The 15,100-nt window shown below is 35.6% G+C and overlaps 1 protein-coding gene across 1 annotated transcript; it reads left to right on the forward strand.

Moving 5' to 3' along the window:
- The first annotated feature begins 8,060 nt into the window (after positions 1 to 8,060).
- Positions 8,061 to 13,536, forward strand: unc50 (unc-50 homolog (C. elegans)). The gene is made up of 6 exons (XM_007244135.4): positions 8,061 to 8,193; positions 9,974 to 10,257; positions 11,224 to 11,344; positions 11,462 to 11,601; positions 11,714 to 11,821; positions 13,032 to 13,536. Exons 2-6 carry the CDS (start codon positions 9,978 to 9,980, stop codon positions 13,166 to 13,168), a joined length of 786 nt encoding a protein of 261 aa, XP_007244197.3. The 5' UTR covers positions 8,061 to 8,193; positions 9,974 to 9,977; the 3' UTR covers positions 13,169 to 13,536.
- The last annotated feature ends 1,564 nt before the right edge of the window (positions 13,537 to 15,100 follow it).

Genomic DNA, 15,100 nt, shown 5'->3' on the forward strand with positions numbered 1-15,100 from the left:
TTTACAGAGCGCCATTAATTAACATCCTCAATCCGAGCCGAGCACAGGATTACGACTGAGAAAGAAGACAGAGCTGTGTGTGCGTGTGTGTGTGTGTGCGTGTGCGTGTGTGTGTGTGTTTGTATGTGTGTGTGTGCTGGGTGTGTCACTTCTGCATCACTTTCACTGCCAAGTGTGAAACTCAACAGCATGAAATCACTAAAGTCTGATATATATCTGAAATGACCTCACTGTCACACACTCACACAAACCCTGTATAATACTGTATTTGAGTAATGCTACACCTAAACTTGAGCTTAAATGCTACACCTGAACCTAAAGCTATACTAATCTTAAACCATACCCCAACTTTAACCCTTTAAGTCCTAGCTATACTATCCCTAGACCTAACCATATACCTAATCATACATCTAAGAGCCCTATTTTAGTGATCTACAGGTGATACATCCATCGAGCACCACTGATACTGTACATCCTATCACTTACGGTGTTGTCTGTAAACTTTATGATGATTTTAACACAATACTTTGACTATTACTACATTTCAGACAGCATAATACCAAGATATTTCACGTTTTATACATTTTACAGATTTCTTTTTTGTTTTGGAGAAGGTGGACAGAGCAAAGAAGGAAAGAACCATCCAGACTGTTATCAGTAACAAGTCCGAAAGCCAGGGTTTGCCATGATGTGGAATTGTGTCAGTACACTTCTATGCTGCAGAATTAATGTAGAATTAAGGTACATTGAGATCAACCAAGAGGGCCTCATATTTTTCATAGACTTCCATGCATTTTTTTATGCAAAAAGACAATGCAAAACCACATGCTGTACACATTACAATGGCATGGCTGAAGATGAATGGGTACATGGACTGGACTGACCTGACTGTAGTCCTAATCTGTCCCTAAAAGAAAATGTGTGGAGAATTTAGGAATGAAAAAAAAAACAAGAGCTTGGGTTCAAGTCCCAGCATGTGCAATGCTATGCCCCTATCACTAGCAAATTATAAGCCTGTTGGAAGCATCAGCTTAAAGTACTGTATTTCAGAATGCCTAAATGCGTAAAAAAAACATGAGGTGGGCTATTTGACAAAAGTTTGTACTCGTTATCATGTTTCACTACAACTCAAGTACATTTCACACAAGATTTCTCCTTTAAGCAGCTTCACAAGCTTTTTAAAAGGTGAAAATGCTGATACTCTGAGACCTGGTGAAACTCTACACTAAATTTAACAGTGTCAACACTTTGTGAGTCGACTCCTGTGTGTGTCATCGTGGCTTGTAACAGCTGAGTGCAGAAATAGAGCAGTGAAACCTGTGATTTCATACACACGTGAACTTACTGTACCATCTGTACCATCTGTAGATCCCTCCACATCTCTCTCTCTCTCATTCTCTCTCTTCCTCTCTGCACTTAGACTCATCAATGTTAAATGAGTGGTGGAGGACGAAGTGCTGGACTGCTCTGTTTTTGGCCGCTCTGCTATTGTTGGCTCTTTAATCTCCACTCAGCTGAACGCTTCTGCAGGCGAACTTCTGCTTAGTGTGAATCTATTAAATCCAGAGCAGGAGCAGAACTTTGCCTTGAGCAATTTCCTTTTACAACTTTATTATTATCTTTTGCACTGTAAACTTAGACTCTGAATGAGACTTTTTGATTTTTACTTCATTTCAGACAATATAAACCAAATATATTTCACGTTTTATAAATTGTACAGATTTTTTGGAGGAGGAGGTGGACAAAGCAAAGAAGGAAAGAACCATCCAGACTGTTATCAGTAACAAGTCCAAAAAAAACAGGCTTTAGCCCTATCCGGACGTGATTAGTTTCTCAGGGGGACATCTGTAAAAAATATTTCACACTTCTACTCAGAGATAATACTCTTGCATCCGCACTACAATTGAAAAAAGAAACAGGAGGACCAGTGTGTTTTTAGGCTTTCTCGGTCACATGACATCGCATTCAGTAGCTCCTCCATTTCCACTCTGTTGTGTTTACATGGATCTCCATGGTATAGGTTGCTATTTATAGGTATATGTTTGAGTAAAATGAACTTTGATGTTTTATTCTTTAAACTACAGACAACAATTTGAATAAAAATATTGTCATTTAGAGCATTTATTTGCAGATAATAAGAAATGGCTGAAATGAAAAAAAAGATGCAGAGCCTTCAGACCTAAAATAATGCAAAAAAAACAAGTTCATATTCATAAAGGTTTTAAGAGTTCAGAAATCAATATTTGGTGGAATAACCCTGGTTTTTAATCACAGTTGTCATGCATCTTGGCATGATGTCCTCCACCAGTCTTACACACTGCTTTTGGATAACTTGATGCTGCTTTACTCCTGGTGCAAAAATTCAAGCAGTTCAGTTTGGTTTGATGGCTTGTGATCATCCATCTTCCTCTTGATTATATTCCAGAGGTTTTCAATTTGGTAAAATCAAAGAAACTCATAATTTTTAAGTGGTCTCTTATTTTTTTTCCAGAGCTGTATATTAACAAATAAACTAATGAAATGAGGTTAAGCAGACAAAACTTAAAATATATTTTGAGTTTATACTGTCTGCACTCAAATAAATGTTTTTTTTTCTTTTCTGTTTTTACTGTACTGTATAAATAATATATGTTAATACTGTACATTTCCTCACCCCCCCCCCCCCCCCAACCTCCTCACACTCCCATCCTCAATCGCACACTTTCAGTGACAACTCGTTAACACCCTGACACTGTGCCCACCCTCTCAAACACTCCCACTCCACACACACACTCTTACCCTCCACACACACCCTCCCAGTGTCCCCCTTTACACACTGCAGTGTGATTTTAGCGACTGGTCGACAGTGGACCTGAGGTCAGAAACTGAGCAGTGACGGATGAGGTACATGGTGTTTGATGAATTGTGCAGCAGCAGATGGGCTGCAGTCTGCAATGGGAAACCCACAAGTAGGCGGAGCTTATGAAGTGTGCAGTACATAAAACTGCAAGAAAGCGGAAATTAACCATTAGAACCCCATTGACGCAAATTGCGTCGAAAATAACACATTGTTTATACAGTTTAATTACTTAATAGGAATGCATTAACACACCAACATGATTCATACATTGTGATAAACAGGGAACCCTATTGTTTTTCTAAAAATCGCACTGACCTCGCACAGAACTAAAGTGTTTTCTTGAAATCTAGAGGTGGGAATATGTTTTCTGTTATAGTAATAAGCCATTTAATTAACTATAATCAAAATCCTTATACTTTAAACTAATATACACTCTAATCTAACTATTACTGAAAAGAAAACTCTTTTTGTAAATTGATTGGAAGTCTGTATGTTGAAAAATTAGGCTGTCTCCTAGTAAAACTGTGTTAAAACAAGTGAAATGTGAACTGACAAAAACTGAGAAAAACACACCAGAATAGGCTGGGTTCAAAAAGTTAAACAGACTGAATAACTTTTTGTTGCAGAGTGCAAGGAGGAACCCATTCTGTGCAAAACATGACAGCTATTGTGTCTAGGCTGCAGTAGAAGTAGGACAGGTCTTTAGAAGGACTGTCCTATGAAGAGTCCATCCCAGCTAACAATGTTTGGTCACACTACACTCTAAAAAACAGAGGTACGATATGAGTACTTTTTTGTACTCAAAGGTACACTCTTCATAATTGTACCCTCAAAGGTACAATATTGGTCTTTACAGGGTCAGATTTGTTCCCTCTGAAGTACAAAGTCATTTCTAACAGCAATAAGTACAAATTTGTACCATTTAACCTGCAGCCAAAGGGAACATTCAGTATTCTGTATCACTGTACTAATAAACAATATGTATTTTAATTGCACATTTTTTATTTGAAAGCCAGACAATTTTGGATCATCAAGTTTTTGAGCCATTTTTAGTTGATGATAATGTTTATAATCTTTATAATCTTTACTGGCACAAAAAACATGGGTACAAAAAAGGACTTTCACTGAAAGGTACTTTTTTGTACCTCAATATAAGGTACAGCCCCAGCGACAGGCTTTGTACTCTTTTAAGTACAAATCTGTACTTACTTTTCTTAGTGTGTATAAGAAAAGTAAGTACAGATTTGTACTTAAAAGAGTACAAAGCTTGTCGCTGGGGCTGTACCTTTTATTGAGGTACAAAAAAGTCCTTTTTTGTATCCATGGTTTTTGTGCCAGTAAAGATTATAAAAATTATAAATCATCAACTAAATATGGCTCAAAAACTTGATAATTGAAAATTGTCTGGCTTTCAAATAAAAATATATATTGTTTATTAGTGCAGTGATACAGAATACTGAATGTACCCTTTGACTGGTTAAATGGTACAAATTTTTACTTATTTCTGTTAGAAATTGCTTTGTACTTCAGAGGGAACAAATCTGACCCTGTAAAGACCAATGTTGTACTTTTGAGGGTACAATTATGAAGAGTGTACCTTTGAGTACAAAAAAGTACTCATATCGTACCTCTGTTTTTTTAAAGTGTAGCAGAACATTTTCTAAATGATACAATGAACATTTTTAGAATCTGTCAAGTTTTCTGGATGTTCTTAGAACATTTTTTATTTAACGCTTTGAAATGTTCTGGTAAATGTCAATGTTTTGTTAGTTTTAACATTTTTGTAAGTTTAGTAGTGATCTAGTAGGGATTGTTTTGTGAGAAAAGTTCTAATAACATTGTGATGCAAACCATTATTATTTAGGGGTCGTGATCATCCAACACACTGCCCACATCAATGCTCTTGTTGCTGAATGCAATCAAATTCTCACAGCAATTCTCCAAATCTGGTAGAACAACAAAAGCAGGAAGAATTATTTCTAATACCGTTGAAGAAACAAATGTGTCTGAATACGTTTGTCTATATATTGTACATACACAGCACTTTCTCTTCCTGGGAATAAAGATATAAAGATGGAATAATCACACTGGAGTCATTAAAAAAAGATGAAAAAGCTGCTGTTCATGTTTTCATTCACCTGTCATCAGGTCAGTTTTGGCCGAGTGGCATTTTGACACTGAAGTTACTCCAAAGCTTCGGGGTCAAAATGAAACTCAGAAAGAGACTTCTTAACAGATTAATTTTACCTGCGTTTCCTTTTTGCAATTTGTTCCCCTATGAGACGTTCTCTCTTAAATGGATTTGTGTGATCAAACCCTTTGCTAATGTGTTTGGACATACATTCCTGCAGGAAGTACAGGAAAGTGAGCAGGGCTTTCTCAGGCTTTCAGCTTCAGCAGCACACTGCTTAATGTCTGCCTTTTTAAGCCTGTTTTCAGGGTTTCTGTGTTTGATTTCCAGGGAATTTTCTCCACTAATCGCATATTCCTACAGCCGTGCCATTACATGAAGTGCTAATCCAGTATTTGTGATTAAATTCTATAAATGACATTAGAAAAAAAATATAAGACCTGAGAGAAATAGGGCTGTCTGCCATAATATGTCTTTAAAGTGTCTGGATGTAGATCAAGAAAAGTCTTACTGTTTAGTCTCTAAAACTCATTAATTTCCAACATTTTCAAAGAAGGTCAATTAACGTTTTTTTTTTCAATGTCTGGCAATGAGACGTTTCGCATGTAATAAGCAGCTTGCTTAACCTCTGCTTAGAGACTTTGTCAATCATTTTTCCCCAAAATTCTTGTACATGTTTGCATTTCCAAACACAGTGAAACAGAGTTCCCTTCTCTGTTCTGCATTTTTTTTTATAAAACTATTAATTTACTGAGTTTTTCAGGAGTTATATATGTTCTCATATGCCAGTTATATTGGATCAGTTTTAATCCACTATTAATAAATAGTGTTTGTGCTTGATAACAAACTTTTTCCCATTTATCTTCAATAATTTTACTTTAAATATCCTCTATCCATGCCTTTCTTTTGTGATCGTATGATGTGGATTTTGACAACTAAAATTTTGGAACAAAGAAATGCCCTGAACCCGAGATATCTAAAGCAGCAATTTAATGCAACAACAAATTATTGAATGACTATAAAACATAAAAGTTGGCTTTATTATAGAAAGCACACCCCAAGAGCTATAAATAAGGTTATTAATTCCTGAGGGTAACAAAGGTCACAGACCAGCCATAGTGCTCATGCTAACCCTGTAAACCACCAGGCAGAAGACTGAGCAGTTCACTAAATCTCAGGTGGATAGATGTTCATCATTCACACAGGAAATTGGATATAATCTGAGAATCCATATTTTATAGCTAAATTTGACAGCAGCTCAGCAGCTTTAAACACCAGTGGTGAGTTGTTTTTGGAATGCACATCCCTTTCACTCAGGTCCTTCACTGCTCTTCTGAATGAAACTTTTAATGGATATGGCAACAGAAGAACTTGAGTATAAACTGTGTCAGTGGAGCATGAGGATGGATTTTAGTGAAATTCTTAAAGATGTGTGCGGTATAGCACTGAACACACAGCAGGTAGCAGGGCTATAGGCCAGAGAGGAGAGAATGAAGGTATAAAAGATTGATGGAGACACGAGCGGCTATTAAAAATATATAAGCTAACACACAGGATTCACTTTTAAAAGGATGTAAACAGGATATGACTTAATATGAATGGATGCACCTGGATGGCCTGAAAGAGGAACGTCAGGTTAATCCATTCTTTCTCTCTCTCTCTCTCTCTCTCTCTCTCTCTCTCTCTCTCTTCTTTTAAAATAGCCTCCTATCTCTGTTTTTGATGGGAAGAGCATTGATAGCAGCTGAACCTTTTCAGGTTGAATCGTTCAATTTTTAAGAAAAAAGGTTACTGTAAAGCACTAGAACTTTTTTATATATATATAAACTCAGAATAACTCTCCCAGCAGTGATCTCATACAGATTTACTTTTGGATCTAAAAATAAAAATGTTGTTACTGTGGAACTACAGCAGATTCTTTCACATAAAGGCAGTAGAGAGATAACATTTGCTGAGATTTTTTTATTTATTTATTTTTTTTATTTAGCCTATAGCTTATAATGTTAAAGAAATAATTGAATGGCCTGGAACGTGTGACATATAAATAATGAAATAAATTAAATTAAATAATTGCTTGTATTACAACGGTATTAGAATGTTTCTAGAACGTTTGCAGCTAGACAAATAACATTATAGAAACGTTTAAAGTAACGTTTAAAATCCACAAATAACAATACTCAGCTCTCCACACCCCTGTTTTGCTTTATCTGCTCTTTTTTACCCAGTTATACTATTTAATATACACATTATAACAAATATACTACTGTGTACAGTTTTCTTTCATATCCCTCAAGTAGCATCAGGGCAGAAGAACTACAGAACTGGAGCTGAACAACAAAGAAATAGACCTTCATTAATGTTAAGGTTATGGTGCCCTCTACTGGATTAGATCTTTTTTACATTTATAGGTTAAATATTACGCAAATAATAAGATATACATTTTGAACATCGTGCTTGTATAATAATACGTTGGTAATCAATTAATTAAGTTAAAAAAGAAAGAAAAAAGTATGACATATAAAAGGAAAAAATATTTTATAGCATTTCTTGTCCTGTATTTATTTATTATAAAAAATACATCGAGTTTATGTATTAAAAAGCTATTATACTACTATAAGCTGTACATGTTGGCATAATCTACTGGAAAGACTTTTAATATTGGGAATTTTAATATTTTAAATATATTTTAGGTATGATGTATTTAAATAAAAAATCTCTCTGTGAATAAATTTATTTGTGAATAAAAAAGTAGTACGGAAGACTTTTTGTTTCAACAACAAATTATTGAATGACTATAAAATATAAAAGAGTGTGAATAAAAGTTATTTAAAAAAAATATTTGTACTTTTTTTGTTTTTACTATTTTTATGGACCTATAGCTGCAATGAAATTTAAAGGTAATGTTGTTTTTTTTAATCCAATAGTTGCGTTTTGGTGGGTTTATATGATATCTGTTTTATCAGATTTAATAATGTATAACGTTTTTACTTGGTTTGTTACATTTCTTGACGGGCAACACCTTAAAAGAACTACATTTACCGTGTTGCAATTGAGACTACAAAAAAGCGTATTGACGTACATGACGCAAGACGTGACTACGTGTTCGGATGACACAGGAAGCTGGAGGAGGCAGAGTGGAGTTTGTAGTTGTGAATAAAGGGCGAGTTTGCGCTGATTCTGTGCGGATTCTGCGGGAATAGCGGGGTTTCTGCGTGGACAGTGGGTATGTATGAGCTGTGTATGTTTGTGGGGAGTGTGGGAGAGGGAGCTGAGGGTGGGATTTGAGCTGAACTGCGTGTTGGTGGTGTTTAAACAGTGTCAACATTAGTGACAGAGGCCCAGAGAGCGCCAGCAGCAGCACAGCGCTGACACTGTGTATACAGGCAAATTCTGTTTATTCCAGTGTAATACACAACTCCCTTACATTTTACTACTTCCGAGTGATTATATGTGCTAAATAGTGCTTCAAACTTACGAGTTAAATGCTTATTTGAGGCATGAGTGGACGTCCTTTTTTATTTTTCCTCTTGTATTACTTTGAGAGGTTCAAGTTTATTTTTTAATGCTTGATCTCATTCATTTGCACTGATCCATGCATATAGTTTTACTTAGCTACGTTTTTACCCTTAAAAAATGTTTTACCATTGCTATAGTGGGAGTATTCAGTTCCCCCAGTGGCCACTGGAGTCCTGTAGAGTTTGGTGACTGTCCTGCTTCAACTAGTAGGTTATAAAGTGTATATGAATTGAATTAAAAATGCTAAACGATGACCTGCTAACTTACGAATTGAGTGAAATGTGTTTTTAAGAGGCATATCATTATACTGTCCCATACTATCCTGGACTCTGGCCCCTCATAACAACGTGAATTGTATTGTTATTAAGACTACACAGCATATAGTGCAAAGCTGAATAACATATATTTAGATTCCAATGGCAGATCTAAAATATACAATTAAAGAAAAATCATGACAATAATTGAAAACCTCTCGAATGTGATCAACATAAAGATGGATCACAAACCATCACACAAAGCTTAGCTGCTTGAGTTTTTGCCCTAGGTTTGGTATACTGTCAACCAAAAGCAGCGTGAAAAACTTGTGGAGAGCATGCCAAGACACATTAAAGCTGTGATTGAAATCTTAAAACATTAGTATTGCTTTTTTCTAAAATTATTCTGGCCATTTGTCATTTTCTGCAAATAAATGCTCTAAATTAAAATATTTATATTTGAAAATCCTTGAAACAGATCTGATTTTGAAGTGGTGGGTTCCCAAAAGTTCAGCATGTTGGGTGTGGTGCTAGCGAGAGTTGAACAGTCTGATGGCTTGAGGGAAGAAGCACTTGTTAAATCTGTCAGTCTTGCAGTACATGTCACTTTAGCATGTGCCACAGGGCTGAAGGCTGAACAGTCTATGAGCAGTGTGGGTGGGGTCTCTGACTATCCTAAAGGCTCCTAAAGGCAGAGTGACAGGTCTTTAACTTGTATGCCTAGCAGTGGAATAGATGAAGAGTCAACTTATTTGTCAACTGTCAATTTAATTTACTTATTATATGAGATTACCCTGAGCAAACACACATACTAAACATGGTTATTGGGTGATGTGCTGTGTCAGGTTAGTGTAAACAGAGACACCAATAATGTGTGATGGACCTTATCTGTACACTGAGACTTGGTGGTGTTGGAAACAGTAGCTCACTTGTTGAGGTGCAGTTGGTTAATTATCCTGTGGGCGTTTATCAACAGTCAATTTCTGACCATTGAGATCTTCTTGTGCTCTGTGTGGACAATGATGTACCACCCAAGTAGTAGTTAAGTAGTCAGAGGGGGTCTAATCAAGTGTGCATCAATAGAATACTAAATTTGGTCTGTAGTTTTACACCAGTATATAGGAATTGAACGGAAGGTTAATCATAAATGCTTATACAAATTACACTATGTTTCTTAACCTGTTAGCCCACCTATAATAACCTGTTTTTCCTTCTTCTTCTCCATTTTTTTAGCAATATGTTGCCCACCACCACGTATTCCCCCCAGAACCAGGGCAATGGCAGCCTGAATTCGCGGGATGCAGCACGGCACACAGCCAGTGCTAAGCGCTACAAATACCTCCGCAGGCTTCTGCACTTCAAACAGATGGACTTTGAGTTTGCAGTGTGGCAGATGCTTTACCTGTTCACGTCACCGCAGAGAGTTTACCGCAACTTCCACTACCGGAAACAAACCAAAGACCAGTGGGCCCGGGATGACCCTGCTTTCCTGGTGATGCTCAGCATCTGGCTCTGCGGTCAGTATACAGAGGACCTGGGGTGGGAACGTGGGACTGTACTAAATATGAGACAACACAAGCAGCTGATATGCTGAGACAAAAACATAAACTTAGTCTACAGTCACTTAACAAGTTTCATTAATTCATTTAGATTTTTGCTGATATTTGTAAGTGGCATGTATCTTTCTGTAATGTGAACAAATGTGTTTCTAAAATTGTATTCATGCACCTACATTTGATATGTTTCTGCACATAGTCTGTCAGAAATATAATGGGAGTGCTTCTAACGCTCAGCATGGCGTCTGTTTACGGAAGCAGTCCCACCTTTCAACAAAGAGAGGCAGCTCGCAGGTTATATAAAGAATCTGTGTGGAAATTGAGCGCAATAGCCAAAATAAAATAAAAAAAAAATCATGTTTTTTTTTTGTGTTTAAGACAAACTCAACAAACTATAGTTTTTATCAGATTGTCATATTTAAAACAGCACCCTGGTATTTGGTGATTAGAAAGAGAGGCCTGGCTTTGTTGTAAAGACAGCAGAAAAATAATTTCCTATAGGGGGAGCCATCTACAGCACTAAGCGCATGTAAAAATATATGTAAAATCCAATCTGACTGTTTACATTCACGCTGCACACCCACAAATTGGAACCTTATTGAACCTTATTGAACCTTGGACTGCTTTTGAACATTATTTCATAAGAATTGATATTATTTCATAGTGCTGTAAAAAACCTCTAATGTTAAATCTGATGTTAAACTTTACTAAATCACAGACATTCAAATAAATATCCCCTATTTTTATAGCAGTAAACAAATGTTAAATAGGAAATATTTTCTCATTCATATATTTGAATGTCACATATTCAAAAGCCTCATCAGCAGTACAGTCAGGGAGATGAAAGGTAGCCTGCAACACTTTGCCCTGCCTTTGTTTTTTGAGTGAATGAGAGTAAATGTGTTGTTTTGTGTGTTTTTTCCACAGTGTCCACAGTGGGCTTTGGCCTGGTGCTGGATATGGGCTTTGTTGAGACACTGAAGTTGTTGCTGTGGGTGGTGTTCATCGACTGCATCGGAGTGGGGCTTCTCATTTCTACACTCATGTGGTGAGGGAAATAGCAGAGCCACTTATAAATCATATACATTGAACTTTAAATGATCAATCATTCATCGTGATTTTCTAATAATTTATTTATTATATCTGTCTTGTGTTTTTGTTCTAGGATTATCACTAATAAATACCTGATGAAACACCGGAGTAAGGATTATGACGTGGAATGGGGCTATGCTTTTGATGTCCATCTAAATGCTTTCTACCCTCTGTTGGTGATTCTGCATTTTCTGCAGCTGCTTTTCATCAATCGTGAGTATTCTCATTTGAATTTTGATCAACCACCCCTTTATACCCAGGCTGTAAGTTGCAGCATAAATTATTGTTGTCTTTTTCTAACTTTTTTTTTTTTCTGTTTTAATAGATATTGTGGTCATAAACTCAGATGGGTTCATAGGATGTTTCGTAGGGAATACATTGTGGCTCATTTCCATTGGCTACTACATATACATCACATTCCTTGGCTACAGTGGTAAGTGTATGATCTTCAGTACCATAAAATGACCAATATTTTTATATGTATATATTCTTTTCTTTTGCTTCTTTTTACTACTATTTTTTGGTTTGATGTTGTTTATCCTTATGTAGGAAAAACATTATCTGAATAACAATTTAAAAATAATCAATATATAATAGATAATAAAATCTGCAGAAGAAAATCATGCTGTATAGAAAAAATGTCAAATCACAGGAGACCTGCTTTACTTTCTGTTTCTTTTAATATTATTATATAATGTTCCTGAGATTTAGCCACTAAACCCCTTTTCATGTTGCATGTGCATTATAACATTGTGCATTATAAAACGTATTCTTTCATGTACATATGCATGGGTTTAAGTCTTGAGCTTTAAGCATGAGTATCTAACCTGTGCACCACCTAGTGGCATGAACTGTACTGGGAAAGCTGTGTTTCTGTGTTGGTTTACATTAAATTTAAAAGCTCCTTTAATGATAGAGTGGTTATGATACTGCTGTATCTCAGAAATATCCCCAAAACACTTGTTTTTAAGTGTAATCAGATCTTAACCAAAAGATATAATTCACAACTTATGTGGCCTAATAATTCAAAACATAATTATTAAGCAAGCATAAAATTCCTTTTTAATTTTGACAAGGTTCTATGTGAGATTCTACACCGGATTATTGAATTTTGAATAATCCCAAAATCGGTATCAAGCCTGCAGAAAAAAAAAGACTACACATTTCCAGGTTGATGTTCTTATATTCTGAAAGTAACAGGTACCACATTTAAGGAGTAAGATAGAAAGCAGATAGACAGACAGACAGGCAGACTGATGACAACAAATGACATTGATTATCACATAAGCTAATATACATTTACAAAAAAATTAGATACATATTAGTTATATAGCTTAGCAGACTCAACAATAATATTTAGCTAGAGTGAACCAGCTTGTGCTTGCATTGCATTACCTTCTCAAAAACTACATCACGCCTTGGAACTGCTTGTCTGAAACTGCTGGTCTACAGCTGTGGCTAATTTTCAGACTCTTCTGATGGATGCACCTCAACCCTGTATGAACAGAGAAAATGATAAAATGTTAACTAATACTATGCTGAATTTTCTTCAAATGAATGTGAATATACGAAGACTGTGGTGGTGAATTTTTAAATTATCAGTAAATAGATTTCCCATGTCTCTTTTTTTTTTGTGTTTCTAGCACTGCCCTTCCTAAAGAACACAGTCATCCTCCTCTACCCTTTCGCTCTGCTTGGACTTCTCTATGTTCTCTCCATCACCCTGGGCTGGAACTTCACTAAAGGTCTTTGCTGGTTCTACAAGTACAGAGTCCAGTAGAGGATTATCTGACACCGGTTTAAACGGACATTAGTGGTTTCAGACTGGATTCTGCACCTTTCAGAGACTGTGTGGACACTGCTCTCACTCCCTGGATTTAAACGCTTTTGTATACTTTGTAAATAACAGTTTGACTGTGGATAAAACAAAAAAAGAGAAAAGAATGTGGGAAATGTTTATAAAGTGTTTTTGTTTTTGATATTCTTTATCATTTCTGATATTAAACAGAAATGATAAAGCTGAGCTCTTTTAGGTTGAAGTCATAATGGATGTTATGATGAATTTTCTTTGGGTGCATTTTACTATTCTCTGTCAGAACAAGTTCAATAAACAGGTTTTTATCGCACCACATTGCTGAAGGAACAAAATTGTCTTATAATGCCTGATTCTTTGTACAGATTTATAAAATGTGCAGGACATGGGGTCCATTAAGACAGCATATTTTTAAGTACTGCTATTTGTGACGCTGAACTGATGATCTGTTAATACACAGTAAAGGATGTGCACAGTAAACACAAATCTAAAATTACAGGTGAAAAATTTACAGATTAGAATCCTTAATATTTTAGTGTGAGCATCACATTATATATATATACATAGATATCTCATCTGCCATACCACATTGGAATGCTAAGCATACCACAGTATGAGAAGCACTATTTTAAAGTCTTAATTCTGGAGAATTTAACATGCAGTCACTTGAAGTAACTCTGTTAAATAGAGATTTGGGGTATTTTGTTACATGTTTACTGTTTCTAAATGCACTAGAAAAAATATCTAACTTACTCTAGGTAAAACTCTGTATCTCTATAGATAAAAACCAAAACACTACAATATGATTTTTTTTGACTCCTCAGTATATTTATTATTTAATTATTAGCCATCATTATTGCTAGAGTCGCAGCTATTGCGCAACCTCAACACAGGCCGCCCCCACCGGTTCTTACATCAGCCCCGCACAGCCAGTCTCGGTTATATTGTTATAAACTCTTATACTCAGAGTCAGTGTGAACTTCAGTAGACTGTTAGAAGGTTTTTTATTAAATTTACTTTTGAGGAAAATGTATCCCCACTCCATCCAGCTTTGGCCCTCCGGTCCTGTCGGAGCGCGAGACTACTTCATCAGAACCGTACTAATTGGAAATTCGAGTCATTTTACCGAACCGATTCCTTCCAGCGGTCCGTTTCAGGCATGTATTTTAGCTAGGTGTTCAACCGATTCATTCGTTAATGAACCGATTCATTTTGACTGCTGGGATTCGGTGGGCAGCTAATAAAGTGACTGTAGCGGTACACAGATGTACAAAATAACATGACCAAGGACTACACAGTAATGACAAATAAATCAATGTAGAAAAACATGTATTTAGCATTTAGTAATCAAGCTTTAAAAGCTGACTAAATAAAAAAGCTGATTTATTTAATATAAATTTTAAATGTATTAAAAAAATAAAAAGGCATTAATTTTCTCAGTGTACTGCACTAGTTAGAAATACAATTGGAATATAAACAATATAGTTATTTTAAAGAAATATATGAAAAATATATATGAAAATTAAATTTAAATTTTATTTAATGTTCTTTGCTTTCAGGGAACATATATAAGCTATTTTCTATATGGGTTGAGGTTGTTAAAAAATCAAGTATGTGCCCCTAATTATACAGCTCTGAATATATATATATATATATATATATATATATATATATATATATATATATATATATATATATATAAAATCAAAAGGAAGATGGATGATTACAAGACATCAGCCCAAGCTGAACTGCCTAAACTTAGCACCAGGAGTAAAGCAGCATAAAGTTATCCAAAAGCAGTGTGTAAGACTGGTGGAGGAGAACATCCCAAGATGCATAAAAGCTGTGATTAAAAACCAGGGTTATTCCACCAAATATTGATTTCTGAATGTTGTTATT

The sequence above is a fragment of the Astyanax mexicanus genome, chromosome 5, assembly GCF_023375975.1.
Source record: "Astyanax mexicanus isolate ESR-SI-001 chromosome 5, AstMex3_surface, whole genome shotgun sequence".
NCBI classification, from domain to species: Eukaryota; Metazoa; Chordata; class Actinopteri; order Characiformes; family Acestrorhamphidae; genus Astyanax; species Astyanax mexicanus.

Coding starts and splice junctions, on each gene's coding strand:
- unc50 (XM_007244135.4), top strand. CDS start 9,978: ATGTTGCCCACCACCACGTATTCCCCCCAGAACCAGGGCAATGGCAGC. Junction 11,345..11,461: donor CTCATTTCTACACTCATGTG/GTGAGGGAAATA, acceptor TTTTTGTTCTAG/GATTATCACTAATAAATACC. Junction 11,822..13,031: donor CACATTCCTTGGCTACAGTG/GTAAGTGTATGA, acceptor TTGTGTTTCTAG/CACTGCCCTTCCTAAAGAAC.